The following is a 21,294-nucleotide window of genomic DNA, read 5'->3' on the forward strand; positions in this document are numbered from 1 at the left end:
CGGAAAAAAAAAAAAAAAAAAAAAAAAAAAAAAAAAAAAAAGAAATCCTTAAGGGAGTCCTGAACCTGGAAACAAATCAATGACAATCACTACCATTAATACATGAGAAAGAACAAACACCATTGGTAGAGCAGATATGCAAGTGAGAAAGAGAAAGAAACTATACTCTACCGCCTCAAGAAACCAATGAACACCAAGGACAAATAATAAAAGGGAAAGAAAGGAAAAAAAGGTATTTAAATCAAACATAAGAAAAGCAATTAAAGATAAGGAGTAAGATAATATATTTCAATAACTACAATAAATGTAAATGGATTAAATTCTCCACTCGAAAGACATAGACTGATTGGATTAAAAAGTTAGACCCAACGACATGCTCCCTGCAAGATGCTCACCTCACCTGCAGAAACACACACAGACTAATAGTGAAGGGATGGAAAAAGATATGCCATGCAAATGGAAATAAAAAAACAAGTAGTAGTAGTTATTCTTATAGTGGATGAAATAGGCCTTAAATCAAAAACCATAAAAAGAAACAAAGAAGGTCATTATATAATGATAAAGGGATCTATCCAGCAAGAAGAGATAACAATCGTAAGTATATATATGCACCCAACACCGGATCACCCAGATATATAAAGCAAACACTATTAGACTGAAAGAAAGAGAGATAGACCTCAATATGATAATAGTTGGGAACCTGAACACCCCTTTCTCAACATTAGAAAGACCATCCTGGCAACAAACCAACTGAGAAACACAGGATTTAAGCCACACTTTAGACCAAATGGACTTGGTTGATATCTACAGAACATTTCATCCAACAATCACAGAATATACATTATTCTCATCAGCACATAAAACATTCTCCAAGATAGACCACATGTTAGGTCACAAATCAAGCCTCAACACATTTTAAAAAACTGAAATCATTTCAAGTATCTTTTCAGACCACAACTGATTAAAACTAGAAATAAATAAAAATCAAAACTCTGGAAACTATAAAAAATACACAGAAATTAAATATCACACTCCTGAATGACATAGGGGTCTATGAAGAAATAAAACACAAAACCAAAAAATGTCTTGAAACTGATGAAAATAGAGACACATCCTACCAAAACCTGTGGGATACAACGAAAGCAGTACTAAGAGTGAAATATTGCAATAAAGATTTACCTCAAAAGAACAGAGATTTCATATTAACAAACTAACATTATACCTTGAAGAACTAGAAAAAGACAAGCAATCCTATCTCAAAATTAGTAGATAAAAAGAAATAATTGATATCAGAAAAGAACTAAATGAAATAGAGACCCCAAAAAAGATACAAAAGATCAATGAAACAAAAAGTTTGTTTTTTTGGAAGATAAATAAAATAGACAAACCATTAGCTTAGCTAACTAAAAAAAGAAGAGAGAAGGCCCAAATAACAAAAATCAGAAATGAAAAAGGAGATGTTACAACCAATACAACAGAAATAGAAAGAATCGTTAGAGACTATTATAAACAACTATACGCCAACAAATTTGAAAATCTGGAGGAAATGGATGAATTTCTGGACACATACAAACTACCAAGATTAAACAAGAAGACACAGAAGACATGAACAGACCAATAACAAGCTATGAGATTGAAACAGTAATCAGCAGCATCCCAACAAAGAAAAGCCCAGGACCTGATGGCTTTTCTGCTGAATTCTACCAAAGCTTTAAAGAGAAATTATTACCAATTCTGCTCAAATTATTCCAAAAATTAAAACATGTCATTCTCCCAAACTCATTCTATGAAGCCAGCATCATCCTGATTCCAAAACCAAAGATACAACAAAAAAAGAAACTACAGGCCAAAATCTCTGATGAACATAGGCATAAAAATCCTCAATAAAATATTAGCAAACAGAATACAGCAACACATCCCCCCCAAAAAGAATACACTACAATCAAGTGGGATTCATCCCAGTGATGCAAGAATGGTTCAACATCTGCAAGTCAATAAATGTGATACACCACATCAACAAAATCAATGACAAAACCATATTATTACCACAATAGATGAAGACAAAGCATTTGACAAAATTCAACATGGCTTCATGATAAAACACTTCATGATAAAACTCTCAGCAAAGGAAAGTATCTCAACACAATAAAAGCCAAATACAACAAACTCTTTGACTATATCATCCTGAATTCAATCTCATTGCTTTCAGCTTTCCCTTAAGAACAAGGATACAACAAGGATGCCCATTCTCACCACTCCTATTTAACGTAGTATTGGAAGGACAAGACAGAACAATCAGGCAAGAGAAAGAAATAAAGAGCATCCAGCTCAGAAAAGATGAAGTCAAATTGTCCCTGTCTGCAGATGACATGAGCATATATAGAGAAAAACCTTAAGACTCTACCAAAAAACATGTAGAGCTGGCAAACAATTTCAGTAAAGTTGCAGGATACAAAATAAACAAGCAAAAATAATTAGAGTTTTAATATTGCAACAAACTAGCAGGAAAAAAAAATCAAGAAAGCTAGCCCACTTACAATAGTCACCCAAAATACAAAATACCGAGGAATAAATTTAACCAAGGAGTAAAAGATCTCTACAATGAGAACTACAAATCACTGTTGAAAAAATTAAAGAGGACACAAAAGATGGAAAGACATTCCACTCACTTGGATTGGAAGAATTAACATTGCGAAATCGTCCATAGTACTCAAAGCGATCTACAGATTTAATGCAATCCCCATCAAAATACCAATAACATTCTTCATAGAAACAGGAAAACCAATCTTGACATTCATATGGAAAAACAAAAGACCACGAATAGCCAAAGCAATCTTGAGCAAAAAAAAATAAAGCTGGAGGTGTAACACTAACTGACTTCAAATTACACTACAAAGCTACAGTAACCAAAAACAGCGTGGTACTGGGTTACAAACAGACACTTGGACCAATGCCAGAGAAGAGAGAACCCAGAAATCAAACCACATACTTACAGCCAACCAATCTTTAACAAAGGCAACAAGAACATACACTGGGGAAAACATTGCCTCTTTGATAAATGGTGATGGGAAAACTAGACGTCCATATGTAGAAGAATGAAATTAGATCTGTACCTCTCACCATATGCCAAAATCAACTCAAAAATGGATTAAAGACTTAAATATAAGATCTGAAACTATAAAACTCCTACAAAAAAACATAGGGGAAACACTTCAGGAAATAGGACTAGGCAAAGATTTTATAAATATGATCCTAAAGCACAGGAAACAAAAGGAAAAATAAACAAATGGGGTCACATCAAACTAAAAAGCTTCTACACAGCAAAATAAACAATCAACAGAGCAAACAGATAAATTACAGTGTGGGAGAAAATATTTGCAAACTATGTATCCAATAAAGGATTAATATCCACAACACACAGGGAACTCAAACAACTTAAAGGTAAAAAACACAACCCAAATAAAAAATGGGCAAAGGAACTAAATAGACATGTCTCAAAGGAAAATATACAAATGGTCAAGAGACACATGAAAAAATGCTCAACATCACCAAGCATCAGGGAAATGCAAATCAAAACTACAATGAAATATCATCTCGTCCCAGTTAGATGGCTATTATCAAAAAGACAGAGAATAACAAATACTGGCAAGAATGCTGAGAAAGGGCAACCCTCCTATACTGCTGATGGGACTATAAATTGGTGCAGCCATTATGGAAAATGGTATGGAGTTTCCTCAAACAACTACAGATAGAACTGCCATACGATCCAGCAATTCCATTGCTGGGTATATAAAAAGGAATGGAAATCATCAAGTCAAAGGATACCCGGACTCCCATGTTTACCGCAGCACTAGCCAAAAGTTGGAACCAACCTAAATGTCTATTGATGACTGGATAAGAAAAATGTGGTATATTTACATAATGGAATACTACTCTGCCACAAAAAGGAATGAAATTCTACCATTCACAGTAACATGAACTTAGAGAAAATTATGGTAAGTGAAATAAACCAGGCACAGAAAGAGAAATACCACAAGTCATCACTCATAAGTGGGAGCTAAAAAAAGACAACACAAACCCCTCTCCCAAAAACCAAAAAAAAAAAAAACCCACAACAAATAAAAAGAAAGATAAAAAAAATCACCATAATACATTGAACTTTCAAAAGGACAGAATAGAACTGACATTGCCAGAGGGGGAGAAAGGGGAGGGAGAGGGGGGCAAAGCAGTAATTGATAAAGGGCCATGAAAAACAATAACACTGTTCAATACTGAATATGCTAATTATACTGATTTGAGCATGACATACTGCACATAGGTATTGATATGCAACTTTGCACCCCACAGATATGTACAATCAATTATATTTCAATAAAAAGACAAGCAAAACAAAAGAAAAATAAAAAGGAATAAACTATTGATACATTCTACCACATTAATGAATCTCAAAAACATTATGGTAAGTGAAAGAAGCAAGACATAAGAGATAACATACTGTATGATTCAATTTATGTGAAATGTCTAAAAAAGGCAAATCTATACAGAGAAGTTGTCTGTGGCAGGGGTGGGAAAGAGGATTAATAGAAACAGAATGAGGGTCTTTCTGGGTCCAAGAAAATGTTCTAAAACTTACTTATAATAGTTGCACAATTTGTTAAGTTTACTAAAAGTCATTGAACACACTTGAAATGGGTGAATTATATGCCTCGACAAAGTTGCAAAAAAAATTTACACCATAATAATGATGAATGGCTTATACCAGCCACTGGACACCAACAGCACTCTATCATATACAGCACATGCCTTATCATATTTTACTTATTTGTATATATGTCAGTGAGCTAATATAGTCTGAGGTCTGTAGTTTAGCATGTTGTACCTATCCTCAGCATCTAACTGAGTGACTGGTACGTACAATATGGGCTCAGTGTTTGTTGAATTGAAATATGCTTTAAAACAGGATAGGAACAAAAGTTGTTTCAAACATACAGCTGAAGATAGAGGCAATTAGTCCTTCCTCCATGTCCTAGATTCACTGGGAGGAAAGGTGAATTAATAGGCACTGATTGGAGCTCTTCACTCCACCACAGGATTAGTGTTACCAATTCCAAGGGGAAACAGAAAAGCAAGTAAACAATAACTCAATTCTCACAAAGAGGAATAAACTATTGATACATTCTACCTCTGTACTACTCAATACAGAATAAAAATAATTATTTGGGATTTTAGTCTTTGTGGGCAGTGAGAATACTAAATTTACAACGGAACAAAAATTACAAACAAAAATATTTTGTAGTTAAAATATTTTAAAATCATTATCGTAAAGACTTTTCAATAGTTGACAATCTGGGATGATTTTCATAAAAGCATAGGCATTTATCTCTTTTCATTTTGAAAAAATTTTCTTCTCAGAAAAAAGAACAGCATAGAAGAAATAACATTAATATTGCAATCATAACTGTAATATGTCATTAATTCACTATATGACTCTGGACAAGTCTCTTTTCCTTTCTAGGCTACAGTTTCCCTTTAATAAAGGCAAGATTAGCTCTAATGTTCTTTCCATCACCCTTGCTGAAGAAAATTAAGGTGCTTCAGACAAGATGAAAAATGAGAACCTCAATCTCTTCACTATAAACAGGAAAGGAAATTCCTAATTTATAGGGAAAAACAGAAAGCCACAGCTGATGGCCCTTATACATATATATGACTTTCACCCAAACACCAGGTCCCACCCTTCATTAACATGCAAACCCACACATCCCACCCCTCCCACCCTTGACCCACACCCCCATATACCTCAGCTATGGTCATTCTCAGAGCACTGACAGGGGAGAGCTCAATATCCACCAGTTGGGCAGCTTTTAAACTCTGCCCAGTAAAGATTGCACAAGGATAGAAAACAGCATAGAGTTAGAATTTTAAGGTAAACAGGGACACAACAGCTAAGAATATTTAGCACTGTATCTAGATACAAAGAAGGATTTAGGGCTATAGCTGGGCTTTGGAAAAGTGAGATGAGAGTCACTGTTATTACCTTTTTTTTTTTTTTTTGGTAGATGGCCAAAATTTCAATTTTTTCAAGGATTGAAACTTAGACCTCAGTGTTATCAGCACCACACTCTAACCAGCTGAACTAACCAACCAGCTCTGTTATTCTAATTTTTCTGTGAAAAATGGACAAAGTTAAAATAATGTCAAGTTAGTGACAATATTAAGTCAAGCTTTACAAACTTGTCCATACCCTGTATCTTCTCATGCTCTACTAGAACATTCCTCCCAGGCTTCAAACAAGTCAAATTGTTAGGATGTCACCAACTCATTAAGCAAAAAATGTATGAAAAGTAATAAAGATATCTCTAGCAAATATTTTTCTATTAAACTGATACCATTAATCTCTGGAATTATAAAGTCCCCTGGTTCTGATTCTAAATTTGCCAAAAAACCTTATAGGTATAATTTGACTTCCCTCTTGGCTTGCCTACATTGAGAGAATGTCTAGTAATGCCAACATGTGCCTTCTCATTTTGTAGAAGTTAAATTTCATTTTTTATGTTACCAAATTAGCATTTTGGTTCTTTTTTTAAAATTCAAATAATGGCAAGCATATCTCATAGAATAAACTCAAGCACACAAAAATATATGACTAAGTTCTGCTCTTTAAAAAATGCTAATTTGGGGTGTATGTTAGTACTTTAACAATCTAAAAAATCTGAAAGAAATTATAAAAGGCCTGTAATTTTTTATAAAGCCAACCAAAATATGTGCATGCACATATTCACTATTCTATTTATTAATTCTATTCTGGTTACAATTTAACCACTGGTTTTTTTGGAAGCATGTAACATGAAGAATTTCATAGACAGAAAGTATAATTTATATTTGAATAAATTTATTGGATATATTTTCTTCTTCCCTCAGTTTTCAGATTTTCAGTAACTTGTATTATAATTTAACCTCATTTAGTAGAAAGTTGTTACCATAAAGACACCAGACATACTAACCACATTATTTGTTTATTTTCCTGGCATCTGGCTGGTATGTAGATCTGAACCCTTGTCCGTGGTATTATAACACCTTGCTCTAACCAACTTAGCTAACCGGACAGCCCTTGTTAACCACATTTTAGAAAGAAGAAATATACTTACTTTGTATCCTCACAGTTTTTTTTATAAAATTAATGAAATACACTCAGCTTTTTCTGTCTATTCCAAGGATAATAGTTACTTGAGCCCAAGCATAACAGAACAACAAATGAAATGAAAATCTGGAATTCCTTACAGTATCACTGTCACAAGGCTGGAACTGGAAGGGCTGGGGTTTGTGAAATACAGCATTTTCTTGTAAAAACAGCTGAAGATTATAGTCCCGTACCACCTAAAGGGAAAATAAAGTATCTTTAAGTCTCTAATAAGGTTAAAATGTCCAGTAATTACATTCTAAAATTTAAGATTTATTCTGTTCTTTTCTATATGAATGAGAAATCATCCAATGCTATGTAGTCAAAAAGAAATGATAATGTTACACATTTTGATTTTTGTTTTAGATAACTTTTTAGATAACAGTTACCTATGTGTCCTGTTTTCTCAAGAATCTAAATTTGGAAAGTACTAGTTTAGAAACTAGCCCAGATCTGGGGTCTGCACAATATGCTATATTTTAAGACAGCAAGAAGGTAGCTATCACAAAAAGCTATTCTTTGTAGTGGGGGTGACATGCAAATAGGGAAGCACATTGGTCTTCCTCTCTCAGGTCTAAAGTTTTATGGGCTTCTTAAAGTCTGTTTTATGGCAATTGCCATCCACAAGGAAACTGCCAAATAATCTATCCATAGCACAAAATAGTATTTTAAGAGTAGATTCTAATTACCATCTTAAAGCATGCCAAGAAGACAGACTAGAAGGGAATTTATATAGAAGGAGAATTCTGATATACAAAAAGACAGCCAACTGAAAAAAACTCATTACATTATACAGTATACCATGGGAAAGAGTAGAAATCAGCAACATTTGATTGTGCAAAAACCCACTTTCTGTGTTGCTACATTGTTTATCTTTCATTTGGTAGCAGCCTGGTGGTCATCACATCTGCGGACATTGGGGAGGCATGGTTGAGGCCCTTGGCCCTCATCCCACCTTGGCTTGGGAGCCTTGGGGGCTTCCAGTCCTTCTAGGCTTTATAGGCTTTCTTTGGTGGTGTTAGACCTTTACTAGTTAATATCAGAACTTTGTCTCTGAGCTGTTGGTTTTTGTTTTTTCTTTCAGTTCTGTGTTGGATTATTCACTGTTCCCACCACTTAAACTCTGCACTGGAACTAATTTGTTATCCTTTGTTTACTTCTAAAATGGGGGAACCAGCACTTGAGACCTGTGGTTGAGCTAAATTGCTGCTTTGCTGCTGATTCCCTGTGGAAGGCTTTTTGTGCAGCTCAGGTTTTAATTGTTGACCTTGTAAGCACTTCTAGGTCTCGTGAGGTGTGGTACACCTGGGTTGTGTGGAAGCTCTGGTCTGGGCCTGAGTCTTTTCAGCAAAATGTACACTCTGCAGTTCTATGTTCCTAACCAGTCTCCACTGAGTGATCCTGTGCTGACTGGAGAGCAGATCAAGCTGTCCCAATATACCTCCACTTATGAGTGAGGACATGCAGTATTTCTCTTTACGTGTCTGGCTTATTTCACTTAACATAATTTTCTCCAAGCTCATCCATGTTGCTGTGAATGGCAGAATTTCATTCTTCGTTATGGCTGAGTAGTATTCCATTGTGTGTGTATATATATACACCACATTTTCCTCATCCAGTAGTTCATCAATGGACATTTAGGTTGGTTTCAAATCTTGGCTATTGTAAATACAGCTGCAATAAACACGGGAGTACAGGTATCCTTTCGACATGACGATTTCCATTCCTTTGGGTATATACTCAGCAGCTGGATCATATGGTAGTTCTATCTGTAGTTCTTTCAGAAACCTCCATACTATTTTCCATAATGGTTGTACTATTTTACAGTCCAACCAACAGTATAGGGAGGTTCACCTTTCTCCACATCCTTGCCAGCATTTGTTATTCCCGATCTTTTTAATACTGGTCAGTATAACTGGGGCGAGATGATATCTCAATGTGGTTTTCATTTACATTTCCCTTATGATGAGTGATATTGAGCATTTTTTCATGTACCTGTTGGCCATTTGCATGTCTTCCTTTGAAAAATGCCTATTCAACTCCTTTGCTCATTTTTAAATTGGATTATTTATTTTTTTACTGTCAAGTTGCTTGAGTTCCTTTTATATTATGGATATTAATCCTCTGCCAGACATACAGTTCACAAATATTTTCTCCCATTCCATACATTGTCTTTCTGCTCTGTTGATTGCTTCTTTGCTGTGCAGAAGCTTTTTAGTTTGATATAATCCCATTTGTTTATTTTTTCTTTTGTTATTTGTGTTTTGGGGGTCTTATTCATAAAGTCTTTGCCTAGTCCTACTTCCTGATGTGTTTCCCCTACGTTTTCTTTCAGTAGTTTTATGGTTTTGGGTCTTGTACTTAAGTCCTTTATCCATTTTGAGTTGATTTTGGTATACGGTGAGAGGTACAGGTCTAGTTTCATTCTTTTGAATACAGATGTCCAATTTTCCCAGCACCATTTATTGAAGAGGCAGTCTTTTCTCCAATGTATGTAATTGTTGCCTTTGTAAAAGATCAGTTGGCTGTAAGTATTTGGACTGACTTCCGGTTTTCTATTCTGTTCCATTGGTCTGTGTCTGTTCTTATGCCAGTACCATGCTGTTTTAGTTACTATAGCTTTGTAGTATAATTTGAAGTTGGGTAGTGCTATACCTTCAGCATTTTTTTTCCCCCTCAGGATTGCTTTGGCTATTCATGGTCTTTTGTTGTTCTGTATTAATGTTAAGATTGTTCTTTCTATTTCTGTGAAGAATGTCATTGGTATTTTCATGGGGATCGCACTGAATCTGTAGATAGCTCTGAGTAGTATGGATGTTTAACGGTGCTAATTCTTCCAATCAAGAGCATAGAATGTTCTTCCACCTTTGTGTCCTTTTTAATTTCTTTCAGTAGTGATTTGTAGTTGTTACTGTAGAGATCATTAACCTCCTTGGAAAGACTGATTCCTAGGTATTTTATATTTTTGATGTCTATTGTAAATGGGCTTGTTTTCTTGATTTCTTCTTCTGCTAGTTCATTACTGTAATATTAAAATGCTACTAATTTGGAGGTGTTGATTTTGTATCCTGCAACGTTAGTGAAATTGTTAATCAGTCCTAAGAGATTTTTTAGTTAGAGTCTTTAGGTTTTTCTATATATAGGATCATGTCATCTGCAAACAGGGACAGTTTGACTTTGTCCTTTCCAATCTGGATGCCCTTTATTTCTTACTCTTCCTAAATGCTCTGGCTAGTACTTCCAATATTGTGTTAAACAGGAGTGGTGAGAGTGGGCATCCTTGTCTTAGGAAAAGCTAAAACCTTTTAAAAGCAATATAAAAGATATATTGGTAATTAGTTTGTCATAAATGGCTTTTATTCTGTTGAGATATATTCTTTCTATACCTAATTTGCCAAGAGGCTTTATCAAGGAAGGCATGTTGCATTTTGTTGAATGCTTTTTCTGTGTCTATTGACATAATCACATGGTTTCTGTCCTTGATTTTGTTGATGTGGTGTATCACATTTATTGACTTATGGATGTTGAACCATCCTTGCCTCCCTGCGATGAATCCCACTTGACTGTTTTGATTTGTTTATGATTGTTTTGATGTGTTGCTGTAATCTGATTGCCAATATTTTGTTGAGGATACTTGCACCTGTGTTCATCATGGATATTGGTCTGTAGTTTTCTTTTTTGTTGATGTATCTTTGTCTGGTTTGGGTATCAGGGTGATGCTGGCCTTATAGAATGAGTTTGGGAGGGTGGCCTCTGTTTCAATTATCTGGAATAGTTTGAAGAGAACTGGTATTAATTCCTCTTTAAAGGTTTGGTAGGATTTAGCAGTAAAGCCATCCAGTCTTGGGCCTTTCTTTGCTGGGAGACTGCTGATTAGTGCTTCAATCTTGTTGCTTCTTATTGGTCTGTTCGGGTTTTCTATTTCTTCTTGGTTCAGTCTTGGAGTTAGAATATACCCAGAAATTTATCCATTTCCTCCAGATTTTCAAATTTCATGGTATATAGTTGTTTATAACAGTCTCTAATGATCCTTTGTATTTCTATGGTATTGATTATAATGTCTCCTTTTTCATTTCTGATTTTTGTTACTTAGGTCTTTACTCCCTCTGTCTCTGTCTGTCTATGTTAACCTAGCTAATGGCTTGTCTATTTTATTTATCTTCTCAAAAAACAAAACTTTTGTTTCACTGATGTTTTATATCATTTTTTGGGTCTCTATTTCATTTAGTTCTGCTCTATTCTTAATTATTTCTTTCCATCTACTACTTTTAGAATTGATTGTTCTTGTTCTCCTAGTTCTTCAAGGTATAGCAGTAGGTTGTTTATTTGAAATCTTTCTATTCTTTTGACACAGTTATTTATTGCAATAAACCTCCCTCTTAATACTGTTTCTGCTGTATCCTACAGGTTTTGGTATGATGTATCTTTTATTTTCATTAGTTTCATGAAATTTTTTGGTTTCTTGTTTAATTTCTTCTCGGACCCATAAGTCATTCAGGAGCCTGTCGCTTAGTTTCCATGTATTAGTAGTTTCCAGAATTTTGCTTGTTATTGATTTCCAGCTTTAATCCATTGTGGTCTGGAAAGAGACTTGAAATGATTTCAGTTTTTAATTAATTAATTAATCTTTTATTATACATACATGTGGGGTAAAATGTTGATTTTCAATAATTGTGCAGAATGCATGGTGGTTAGATCAGTATAGTTATCTTATTAATCATTATAATATGTAATCATTCTTTGTGTCCACTGACCAATTCCTCATCAGCCCCACTCCCTCTCTCCTTTCCCTCCCCTTTTCCACCTCCAGTTTTCTAAAAGTTCTATGTATTACTGTGATTGTTGTTTCTTTCTTTCTATCTGTCTCTCTTTATTGTTCATTTGTTTATTTATGGATTCAGCTCCCAATTATGAGTGAGAACATGCAGTATTTCTCTTTCTGTACCTGGGTTGTTTCACTTAGAATAATTTTCTCCAGACTCATCCATGTGGCTGCAAATGGTAGAATTTCATTCCTTTTTATGGCTGAGTAGTATTCCATTGTGTATATATACTACAATTTCCTTATCCAATCATCCATCGATGGACATTTAGGTTGGTTCCATCACCTAGCTACTGTCAATAGAGCTGCAATAAACATGGGAGTGCAGGTATCCCTTTGACATGATGTTTTCCAGTCCTCTGGATATATCCCCAGGAGTGGGATTGTTGGATCATATGGTAGTTCTATCTGTAGTTGTTTAAAGAGCCTCCATACTGTTCTCCATAACAGCTGACTAGTTTACAGTCCCATCAACAGTGCAGGAGGATTCCTCCCTCTCCACATCCTCACCATTATTTGTCATTCTCTGTCTTTTTTATAATCGCCAGTCTGATTAGTGGAAAGAAATAATTAAAATCAGAGCAGAACTAAGTGAAATAGAGACCAAAAATATGATACAAAAGATCAATGAAACAAAATGTTGGTTTTTTGAGAAGATAAACAAAATAGACAAATCACTAGCTAGACTTACTAAAAAAGGAAGAGAGAAGACCCAAATAACAAAAAATCAGAAATGAAAAAGGGGATATCACAACTGATACTGTACAAATACAAAGAGTCATTAGAGATTACTATGAACAACTATACACCAACAAGTTTGAAAATCTGGAGGAAATGCATAAATTTCTAGACACATACAAACTACCAAGACTGTACCAAGAAGACATAGAAAAACTGAACAGACAAATAACAAGCAGTGAGAGTGAAGCAGTAATCAGAAATCTTCCAAAAAAGAAAAGCCCAGGACCAGATGACTTCACTGTTAAATTCTACCAAAACTTTACAGAGGAATTAATACCAGTTCTTTCCAAACTATTCCAAAAAATTGAAACAGAAACCATTCTTGCAAACTCATTCTATGAAGCCAGCATCACCCTGATACCAAAACCAGACAAAGATAGAACAAAAAAAGAAAACTACCAGCTGATGTTCTTGATGAATTTATTTATTTATTTATTTTTTCCTTTTTGTCTCTTTTCGTGTCCGGCAACGGATCGCAACCCTCAGTGTCGCGCCCGTACCGGACCGGGACTGGCAACGGGATCGCAGCCCTCAGTGTTGCACCCGCACCTCGCTCAGCCAGTGAGCGGGAACCAGTCTGTATGTGGGATCCGAACCCTCGGCAGGAGCGCCGCCACGCTCCCAAGCGGCGCACTGTAGCAGTGCGCCACCGGGCCAGCCCATGAATTTAGATGCTAAAATCCTCAACAAAATACTAGCAAACAGAATACAGTTTTAAAAAATGTGTTGAGACTTGATTTGTGACCTAATATGTGGTCTATCCTGGAGTATGTTCCATGTGCTAATGAGAATGTATATTCTATGGTTGTTGGAAGAAATGTTCTGTAGACATCTCCCAAGTCGAGTTGGTCTAAAGTGTGGTTTAAATCCTGTTTTTCTGTGTTTATATGTTGCCTAGATGATCTTTATAATGTTGAGAAAGGGGTATTCAGGTTCCCAACTATTGCTGTATTGGGGTCTATCTTTTTCTTTAGGTCTAATAGTGTTTGCTTTATATATATATCTCACACACACATCCAATGTTGGGTGCAAATATATTTAAGATAGTTATGTCTTCTTGCCAGATAGATCCCTTTATCATTATATGGTGCCTTCTTTGTCTCTTTTTATGGGTTTTGGTTAAAGTCTATTTTATTCACTATAAGAATAGCTACTCCTAGTCATTTTTGGTTTCCATTTGTATGGTATAGCTTTTCCCATCCTTTCACTTTTAGTCTGTGTGTGTCTTCACAGTTGAGGTAAGTTTTGAAGACAGAATATAGTTTGATCTAGCTTTTCAATCCAGTCAGTCTATATTGTTTGAACAGAGAGTTTAATACATTTACATTTAGGGTTGTTACTGACATGTAATGTTTTACTTCTGGCATTTTACTGCTTTTTGTTTAGATGTTTTAAATATCTTTTGTTCCTTCCCCTTTTATTATTCATCTTCAATGTTCGTTGTTTTTTGAGGTGGTATGATTTCATTTCTTTCTCTTTCTTGTTCACATTTTTGTTTTAACTGTGGGTTTTGTTTTTTCCTATGTGTTCATGACAGTAATTATGTGTTTTTCAGATTTCAGATGTAGAACTCCTTGAGAATTTCTTGTAGGCTGGTTGTGTGGTGGTGAACTCCTGCAGTTTTTGTTTGTCTGGGAAATGCACTATTTCTTCCTCTTCTCTGAAGGATAGCCTTGCTGGGTATAGAATTCTTGGCAGGAAACTTTTTTCTTTCAGTATTTTGAATATATCATCCCATTCTCTTTTAGTCTGTAGAGTTTCAGTTGAGAAGTCTGTAATTAGTCTGATGGAGGCTCCCTTATATGTGACTTGATGCTTTTCTCTCGCTTGTTTTACAATTCTTTCTTTGTCTTTGAGCTTTGCCAGTTTGACTATAATGTGTCTCAGAGAGGATCTTTTTGGGTTGAATCTGTTTGGGGATCTTTGGGCTTCCTGGATCAGAAGGTCCATGTATCTCTCTATACCTGAAAAGTTTTCTGTTATTATTTCATTGAATAGATTTTCCATGTCTTTTTCTTTCTCTTCCCCTTTTAGAATGCCCATTATTGGATGTTTGTGAGCTTCAGGTTGTCTGCTATCTCTATTAGATTTTCTTCATTTTTTTTTTCCTTTTTCTCTTTTTTTACTGACCGGTAACGGGATTGCAACCCTTGGTGTCGTGCCCATACCGGGGACCGGCAACGGGATCGCAACCCTCGGTGTTGCACCCGTACCGCGCTCAGCCAATGAGCGGGAACCGGTCTCCACATGGGATCCGAACCCTCGGCGGGAGCGCCGCCGCGCTCCCAAGCGGCACACTCTCCAGTGCGCCACCGGGCCGGCCTAGATTTTCTTCATTTTTAAAAAAATTCTTCTTTCCTTTTTTTTTGTCCACCTGGGTTATTTTGTAAAGACCATCTTTGAGATCTGAAATTGTTTCTTCTGCTTGCTCTAACCTGCTTCCGTAAGCTCTCAGTTGTGTTTTTATTTCACTGAATAAATCCTTCAGTTCCAGGAGTTCTGATACATTCTTTTTTAAGGTATTAATCTCTGTAAATTTCCTCCTTTATATCCTGGATACTTTTTCTTGTTTCACTGTGTTCTCCAATTGAGCCTTCTATTATCTCTTTGAGGTTTCTTAAGATTGTTGCTCATAATCCCTTTTCAGACATTTCAAGGGTTTTCTGCTCTATGGAGTCTGGTAGTTGAGAATTCTGTATTCCTTTGGTGTTATCATATTTTCTTGTTTATTTGTATTTCTAATGTCTCTTCATTGATGTCTGTTCACCTGGGAGAGCAGTTGTTTCTTCTATTATTCTGGAGTGGGCTTTGAGGTAAAAGACTTCCTCCTCTATTTGCAGTCTCCACTGGTGACTCTCCTTGTGTCTATGCAGTTGAGTGTGCGGCAGGCTGCCTGCAGGGTGGACCTGGCTGTTACCGTGGTGGTGAGTCATCCTCGTGGTGACAGTAGCTGTTGCAGTGGCTGTAGCAGTCCACCTCCTGCTCAGACAGCAAGAAGGGCTGCCAACAGCTTACAGCTGGGTGCCCAGTCGTGCAACCCTCACCTGCCTCCTCTTCAAGTGGTGGGAGGGCTGCTGGTGAACATGTTATCAGTTTTCATGGCCCTTTACCAATTCCTCCTTCACCTCATCTCCATCTCCCCCTTTCTCACCTTTGGTAACCTCAGTCAGCCCACTTTGTAATCCATCCCTCCAGTCCCTTACTGCTCCCTCCCCTTCCTTACTCCTGTGACACCGGAGATCAGGCCTTAAATCTCGTTACTAATGTATCCCTTAGCACTCAGTAAAGTGACTTTGCCTAAAGTAGCATTCAATAAACAGTTGTTGAAGAACACCTGTGTATCCACCACTGAGATTAAATAAAACATTACCAATATTGTTAAAGATCAATATACCCTTCCTTATCACATTCCCACCTTCCTTCTTTCTATAGCAGTGTTCCTCAAGATTTTATTTTTTATGTTATCATCTCCACCCTCACCCCAGGGAGCCTCTTTAACCTTTTTGTCCCTAATCACCCTTTACCATTAAAATTTAATACTACAAATATATTGTATATTTATGTACTGTGGTGTACCATAATATATAAAAGTTTTTTTGCAACCCTCCCACATACAAAAGCATTTTTTTCATCCTTGGGGTGATATCACACCTGCTGAGAATGTCATGCTCTAAAGATAACCACCCTCCTGCATTTTGTATTTACCATTCTGCTTTATTCTTTAAAAAGGTAGTGTTACTACATCTAATCTATTTCAAAATGATAGTTTTCTTAGATATTTTTGAACTTTGTATAAGTGGCATTTAGTATATGTATTCTTCTGCAATCTGCTTTTTTTTTTTTTTGCTCAACATTACATTTGTGAGTTTCATTCATATTAATGTGTGTGCATATAGACCTTTCATTTTTACTGCTGTGTGATAGTTCACTATTCATCCTACTGTCAGTGGATAGTTGGCCTGTTTCTAGTACTCTTTTAAAGAAAGCTGCTATGAACATTTGTCCAAGTCTCCTGGTACACACATACAAGAGTTTCTCTAGGATACATTCCTAGGAGTGAAACTGCCAAGTCATAAGGTAAGTGCATCTTTAAATTGACTAGATAATGCCAAACATTTTCAAATTGGATATACCAATTTATAACCCCTAGGATAGTATTTGAGTTTTTGTTAAGCCATATGCTCAGTAAACTCATTCCTGTTTACCGTTATTTTTGTTAATCTCATACATGTAAAATGGAATCTCATAGCGCTTTTAATTTCCATTTCCTTGATTTATTTCTATTTTTATTTGGCATTTCCTTGATTATTAATGAGGAAATGCAACTGCATTAGTTTGCTAGAGTCGCCATAACAAAGCACTACAGAATGGGTGGCTTAAACATTAGAAATTTATTTCTTCATAGTTCTGGAGGCTAGAAGTCCAAGATTAAGGTGTTAGCAAGGCTGGTTTCTTCTGAGAGCCATTTTCCTTGGCCTGTAGTTGGCCCTCTTCTTCTGGTATCTTCACATGGTCTTCCCTCTCTGCCTGTTTGTGTCCTAATCTCCTCTTCTTGTAAGTACACCAGTCATACTGAATTAGGGCCCACCACATGACCTCATTTTATGTCAGTTATCTTTAAAGGGCCTATCTCCAAATACAGTCACATTCTGGTGTACTAAGGGTTTGGACTTCAAAATATGAGTTTTGGTGGGAATTCAGCCCTTTACAACACTTTTTTATATAGTGATGGTTATGTATATTTTTTATTCTATTAGATGCATGTTGTATGATATATATCAGCAGCTTATTCCTGTTTTATGGCTGAATAATATTCCATTGTATGGATATACCATTTTATTTATCCAATGATCAGACAATTGGCTTGTTTTCACTTTTTGGATATTGTAAATAATGCTACTGTGAACACTCATGTACAAGTTTTTGTTTAAACACCTGTTTTCAATATTCTAGGCTGCATACCTAGGGGTGGAAGGGCTGAGAAACAGGGTAATTCTGTGTTTACTTTTTGAGGAAATGCCAAACGGTTTCCCACAGTGACTACACCATTATATTCCTACCAACAATATATGAGAGTTTCAATTTCTTCATATCCTTGTCACCACTGGTTATTTTCTGTTTTCTTATTTTTTTCTTTTTTAAAATTATTAAAGCCATCCCAGTGGGAGGGAAGTGGTATCTCACTGTGGTTTTGATTTGCATTTCTTTAATGCCCAATGATTGCTAAACATCTTTTCATGCGCTTGTTGACCATTTGTATATCTTCTCAGAGAAATGTCTGTCCAGGTCCTTTGCCCATTTTTAAATTGGGTTGTTTGCCTTTTTGTCGTTGAATGTAAGAGTTCCTTATATATTCTGGATATTAAATCCTTATCAGATAAATAATGTGCAAATATTTACTCTCACCCTTTGTCTTTTTTACATTTATAATAATGTCCTTTGATACAAAAAAGCTTTTAATTTGATGAAGTTCCAATTATTTATATTTTCTTTTGTTGGCCATACTTTTGATGTCAAATCTAAGAATATACAGCCAAATCCAAGGTCATAAAGTTTTTATTTTTTAATTTTTTTTCTTGGTGGCTAGCCGGTATGGAGATCTGAACCCTGGACCAAGCTTGGTGTTATTCCTAGTTTGTTATATAAATGAAATTACCGGCCAGCCCCAAGGTCATAAAGACCTTCCTCTAAGTTTTCTTCTATAGTTAGAGCATTGATCCATTTTTGAGTTAATTTTTGTGTGGTAGAGGTTCAACTTCATTCTTTTGCATGCAGTTATCCAGTTGTTCCAGAACCTTTTGCAGAGATTATTCTTTCTCCATTGACTATGGATGGTTACAGCACCCTTGTTGAAAATCAATCACCCATAAATGTTTGGGTTTATTTCTGAACTTTCAATTCTATTTCATTGTTCTATATATCTATACTTGTGCTTATACCACACTATCTTAATTGCTGTAACTTTCTAGTAAGTTTTGAAATTGGGAAGTGTGAATCCTCTGACTTTGTTTTTCCTTTTCAATACTGTTTTGGCTATTCAGGGCCCCTTGCACTCCATATAAATTTGAGGACTGTCTTTTCCATTTCTACAAAAAATGTCATTGGAGTTTTGATACAAACTACATTAAATCGGTAGAACACTTAGGGAATATTACAATATTAGCAATATGAAATCTTCCAATCCATGAACGTTTATTATTTTTATTTATTTAGGTCACCTTTAATTTCTTTCAGTAATGTTTTATAGTTTTCAGTGTACAAGTCTTTAACCCCTTTGGTTAAGTTTATTCCTAGGTATTTTACTCTTTGGAGACTATTGCAGTTGACATTGTTTTCTTAATTTTCTTTTTGGATCATTCACTGATGGAGCAAAAAACACAAAAATAAGTTGTGTTTTTAATCTTGTCCTATAACTGCTGAATTAGTTTATTAGCTCTAGTAGTTTTTTTGTGTGTGTGAATTCTATGGGATTTTCTATATATAATCATGTCATCTGCAAATAGAGGTAATCTTAATTTTTCTTTTTCAATTTGGATGCCTTTTTTCTTTTTCTTACCTAATTTCTCTGGCTATGACTTTCAGTATAATGGTGAATAACAGTATTTGAAAGTGGGCATCCTTGTCTTGTTTCTGATTAGGCGGGGAACCTTCTGGTTTTTCATCATTAAGTATGATATTAGCTGTAGGTTTTTCACAAATGCTATCAAGTTACATAAGTTCCCTTCTATTCCTAGTTTGCTGAGTGTTTTGTTTATTTTTTAGTCACAAAAGGGTGTTGAATTTTGTCAAATGCTTTCTCTGTGTCTATTGAAATGATCATGTGGTTTTTTCCCCTTCATTTTATTTTACTTTTTTGGTTAGTCTTCAAGGCATTAAGAATAGTAACATTAGACAATTTAATTTCCAAAGAAATATACACTAACACTGTTCTTTTCTTAATTGTTAAAAGAGCTACATTATTAATCAGTTGGCGTTTTCTTATGCAAACAGAAAGCAAGCACACACAAACAAAGTATAAAGGCCAATCACTAGAGCTAGCTATCTTTGGAGTTACTATCCTAGAGAAAATATCTACAACAACATCTGCTTCAGTTACATATACAAAGCATTTCATAAAATATTAAGGAGAAAAGCAAGCTTCATAAATAATTAAAGTTTAACAAAAGCTCCTAGGGCCATCTTTTCCATTTAGGAGATGAAAGATATGGAGAATTTATTTTGTGGGAAGATAAATATTTTCAACAAAAGACAAAGTAATAACAATGGTGTAGAGTAAAAAATCTAAAGAGTTTCAAACTTCTCTTTGGGTTATCAAATCACTTGGCTGTTTTCAACAGTATAACAACAGCAGCATAACAAGTTCTTTGTAACAGAAAAGCACATGGTATAAAACTTGTAGGTGTGAGCTCTTCTGGTACTTGGAACAAAAGGGCATATCTCCTAGATACATCATTCTTATTAAATTTTTATTCCTACCTAAACATAAAAGCATCTCATTTATTCATCATCCCTAGGGTGTAAGAAACTCATATGAGTGAATGCAGAAAATGAAATCTTATCTCTTAATGTGTCCAAACTAGTTCACAAATTCTTAATTCATTACCTATTAAAATCATTTAAGCGAAAGAGATAATACAGTAGAAGAGAATAGAAAGCACTACGTGTGAGTGCGTGATCTCAGGCAAGCCACATAAACGTCCTATGTTTTCCTCTCCATAAAATGAGCATGGTAATATCAACCTCATGGAATTCAAGATATAAAATGTGCTGAAAACTCCTAGGAAATTGTGAAGTGCACATAAAATATTAGCTATTCGTTACGACTATATGTCTAACCTGTTTTATAAACTAAGGATAGTGTATCCAATGTAACGTATTCTTGGAAAATGAAATTTCAAAAAATGTTGTCAGAGGATAACCTTCCTAATAAAATTAGAGTAAGTATACTAGAATAAAAATAAAATACAATTTCTAATATAATTAAAAATAGAAAATGTGACCCTACCACATACTCCCACTGAATGGAAACTACAAAACTCACTTGTAAGTAATTCACAGGTTAATGAGGGTAAAAAAAATGTAAAAATAACAACAAAAGCCCTACATATCACAGAATGCAGTTAAAGCAGAAAAAAAAAATTTTTTTTTTTAGCCTTAATGGATTTACTTGAAAACATGAATGACTGAAAATACAGGACCTGCATAGAGAAAGAAGCTTGAAAAAGAACAAGAACAAAAACTTGAAAAAGAACAAGAACAAAAACTGTAAGAAAGTAGAAAGAAATAATGCAGATAAAGGCAAAAATTAAGGTAATATAAATAACAACATTGAGAAGCAGGACAAAAGCTGGCTCTTGGCAAAGATTAATAAAATAGACTGCTAAGTCTGATCAAAATAAGAGAAAGTATAAACAGTATTAGAAACAAAAAGAGAGACAACAATACAGGCAAACAAGTTTATAAGTCTATTTATGCTATCAAATTTGATAACTTAAATGAAATAGACAAACTGTCTAGGAAAATGTAAGTTAACGAAATGTACTGAAAAGGA

The 21,294-nt window shown here is 35.1% G+C and overlaps 1 protein-coding gene across 1 annotated transcript in view; it reads right to left on the reverse strand.

The window, feature by feature from the left end:
* The window catches only part of LOC103587143 (FCH and double SH3 domains protein 2-like), a gene marked incomplete at its 3' end in the record, with an annotated part of 256,186 nt that overhangs the window by 4,175 nt on the left and 230,717 nt on the right, over window positions 1-21,294 (reverse strand). Inside the window, exons 10-11 of the mRNA XM_008568560.1 lie at window positions 7,282-7,377; window positions 5,800-5,871 (exon numbers count right to left, since the gene is read on the reverse strand). Coding sequence (XP_008566782.1) covers window positions 5,800-5,871; window positions 7,282-7,377 — 168 coding nt within the window. The remainder of the gene's footprint in view (window positions 1-5,799; window positions 5,872-7,281; window positions 7,378-21,294) is intronic.

Source organism: Galeopterus variegatus, unplaced genomic scaffold (genome assembly GCF_000696425.1).
Source record: "Galeopterus variegatus unplaced genomic scaffold, G_variegatus-3.0.2 Scaffold423, whole genome shotgun sequence".
Lineage (NCBI taxonomy): Eukaryota > Metazoa > Chordata > Mammalia > Dermoptera > Cynocephalidae > Galeopterus > Galeopterus variegatus.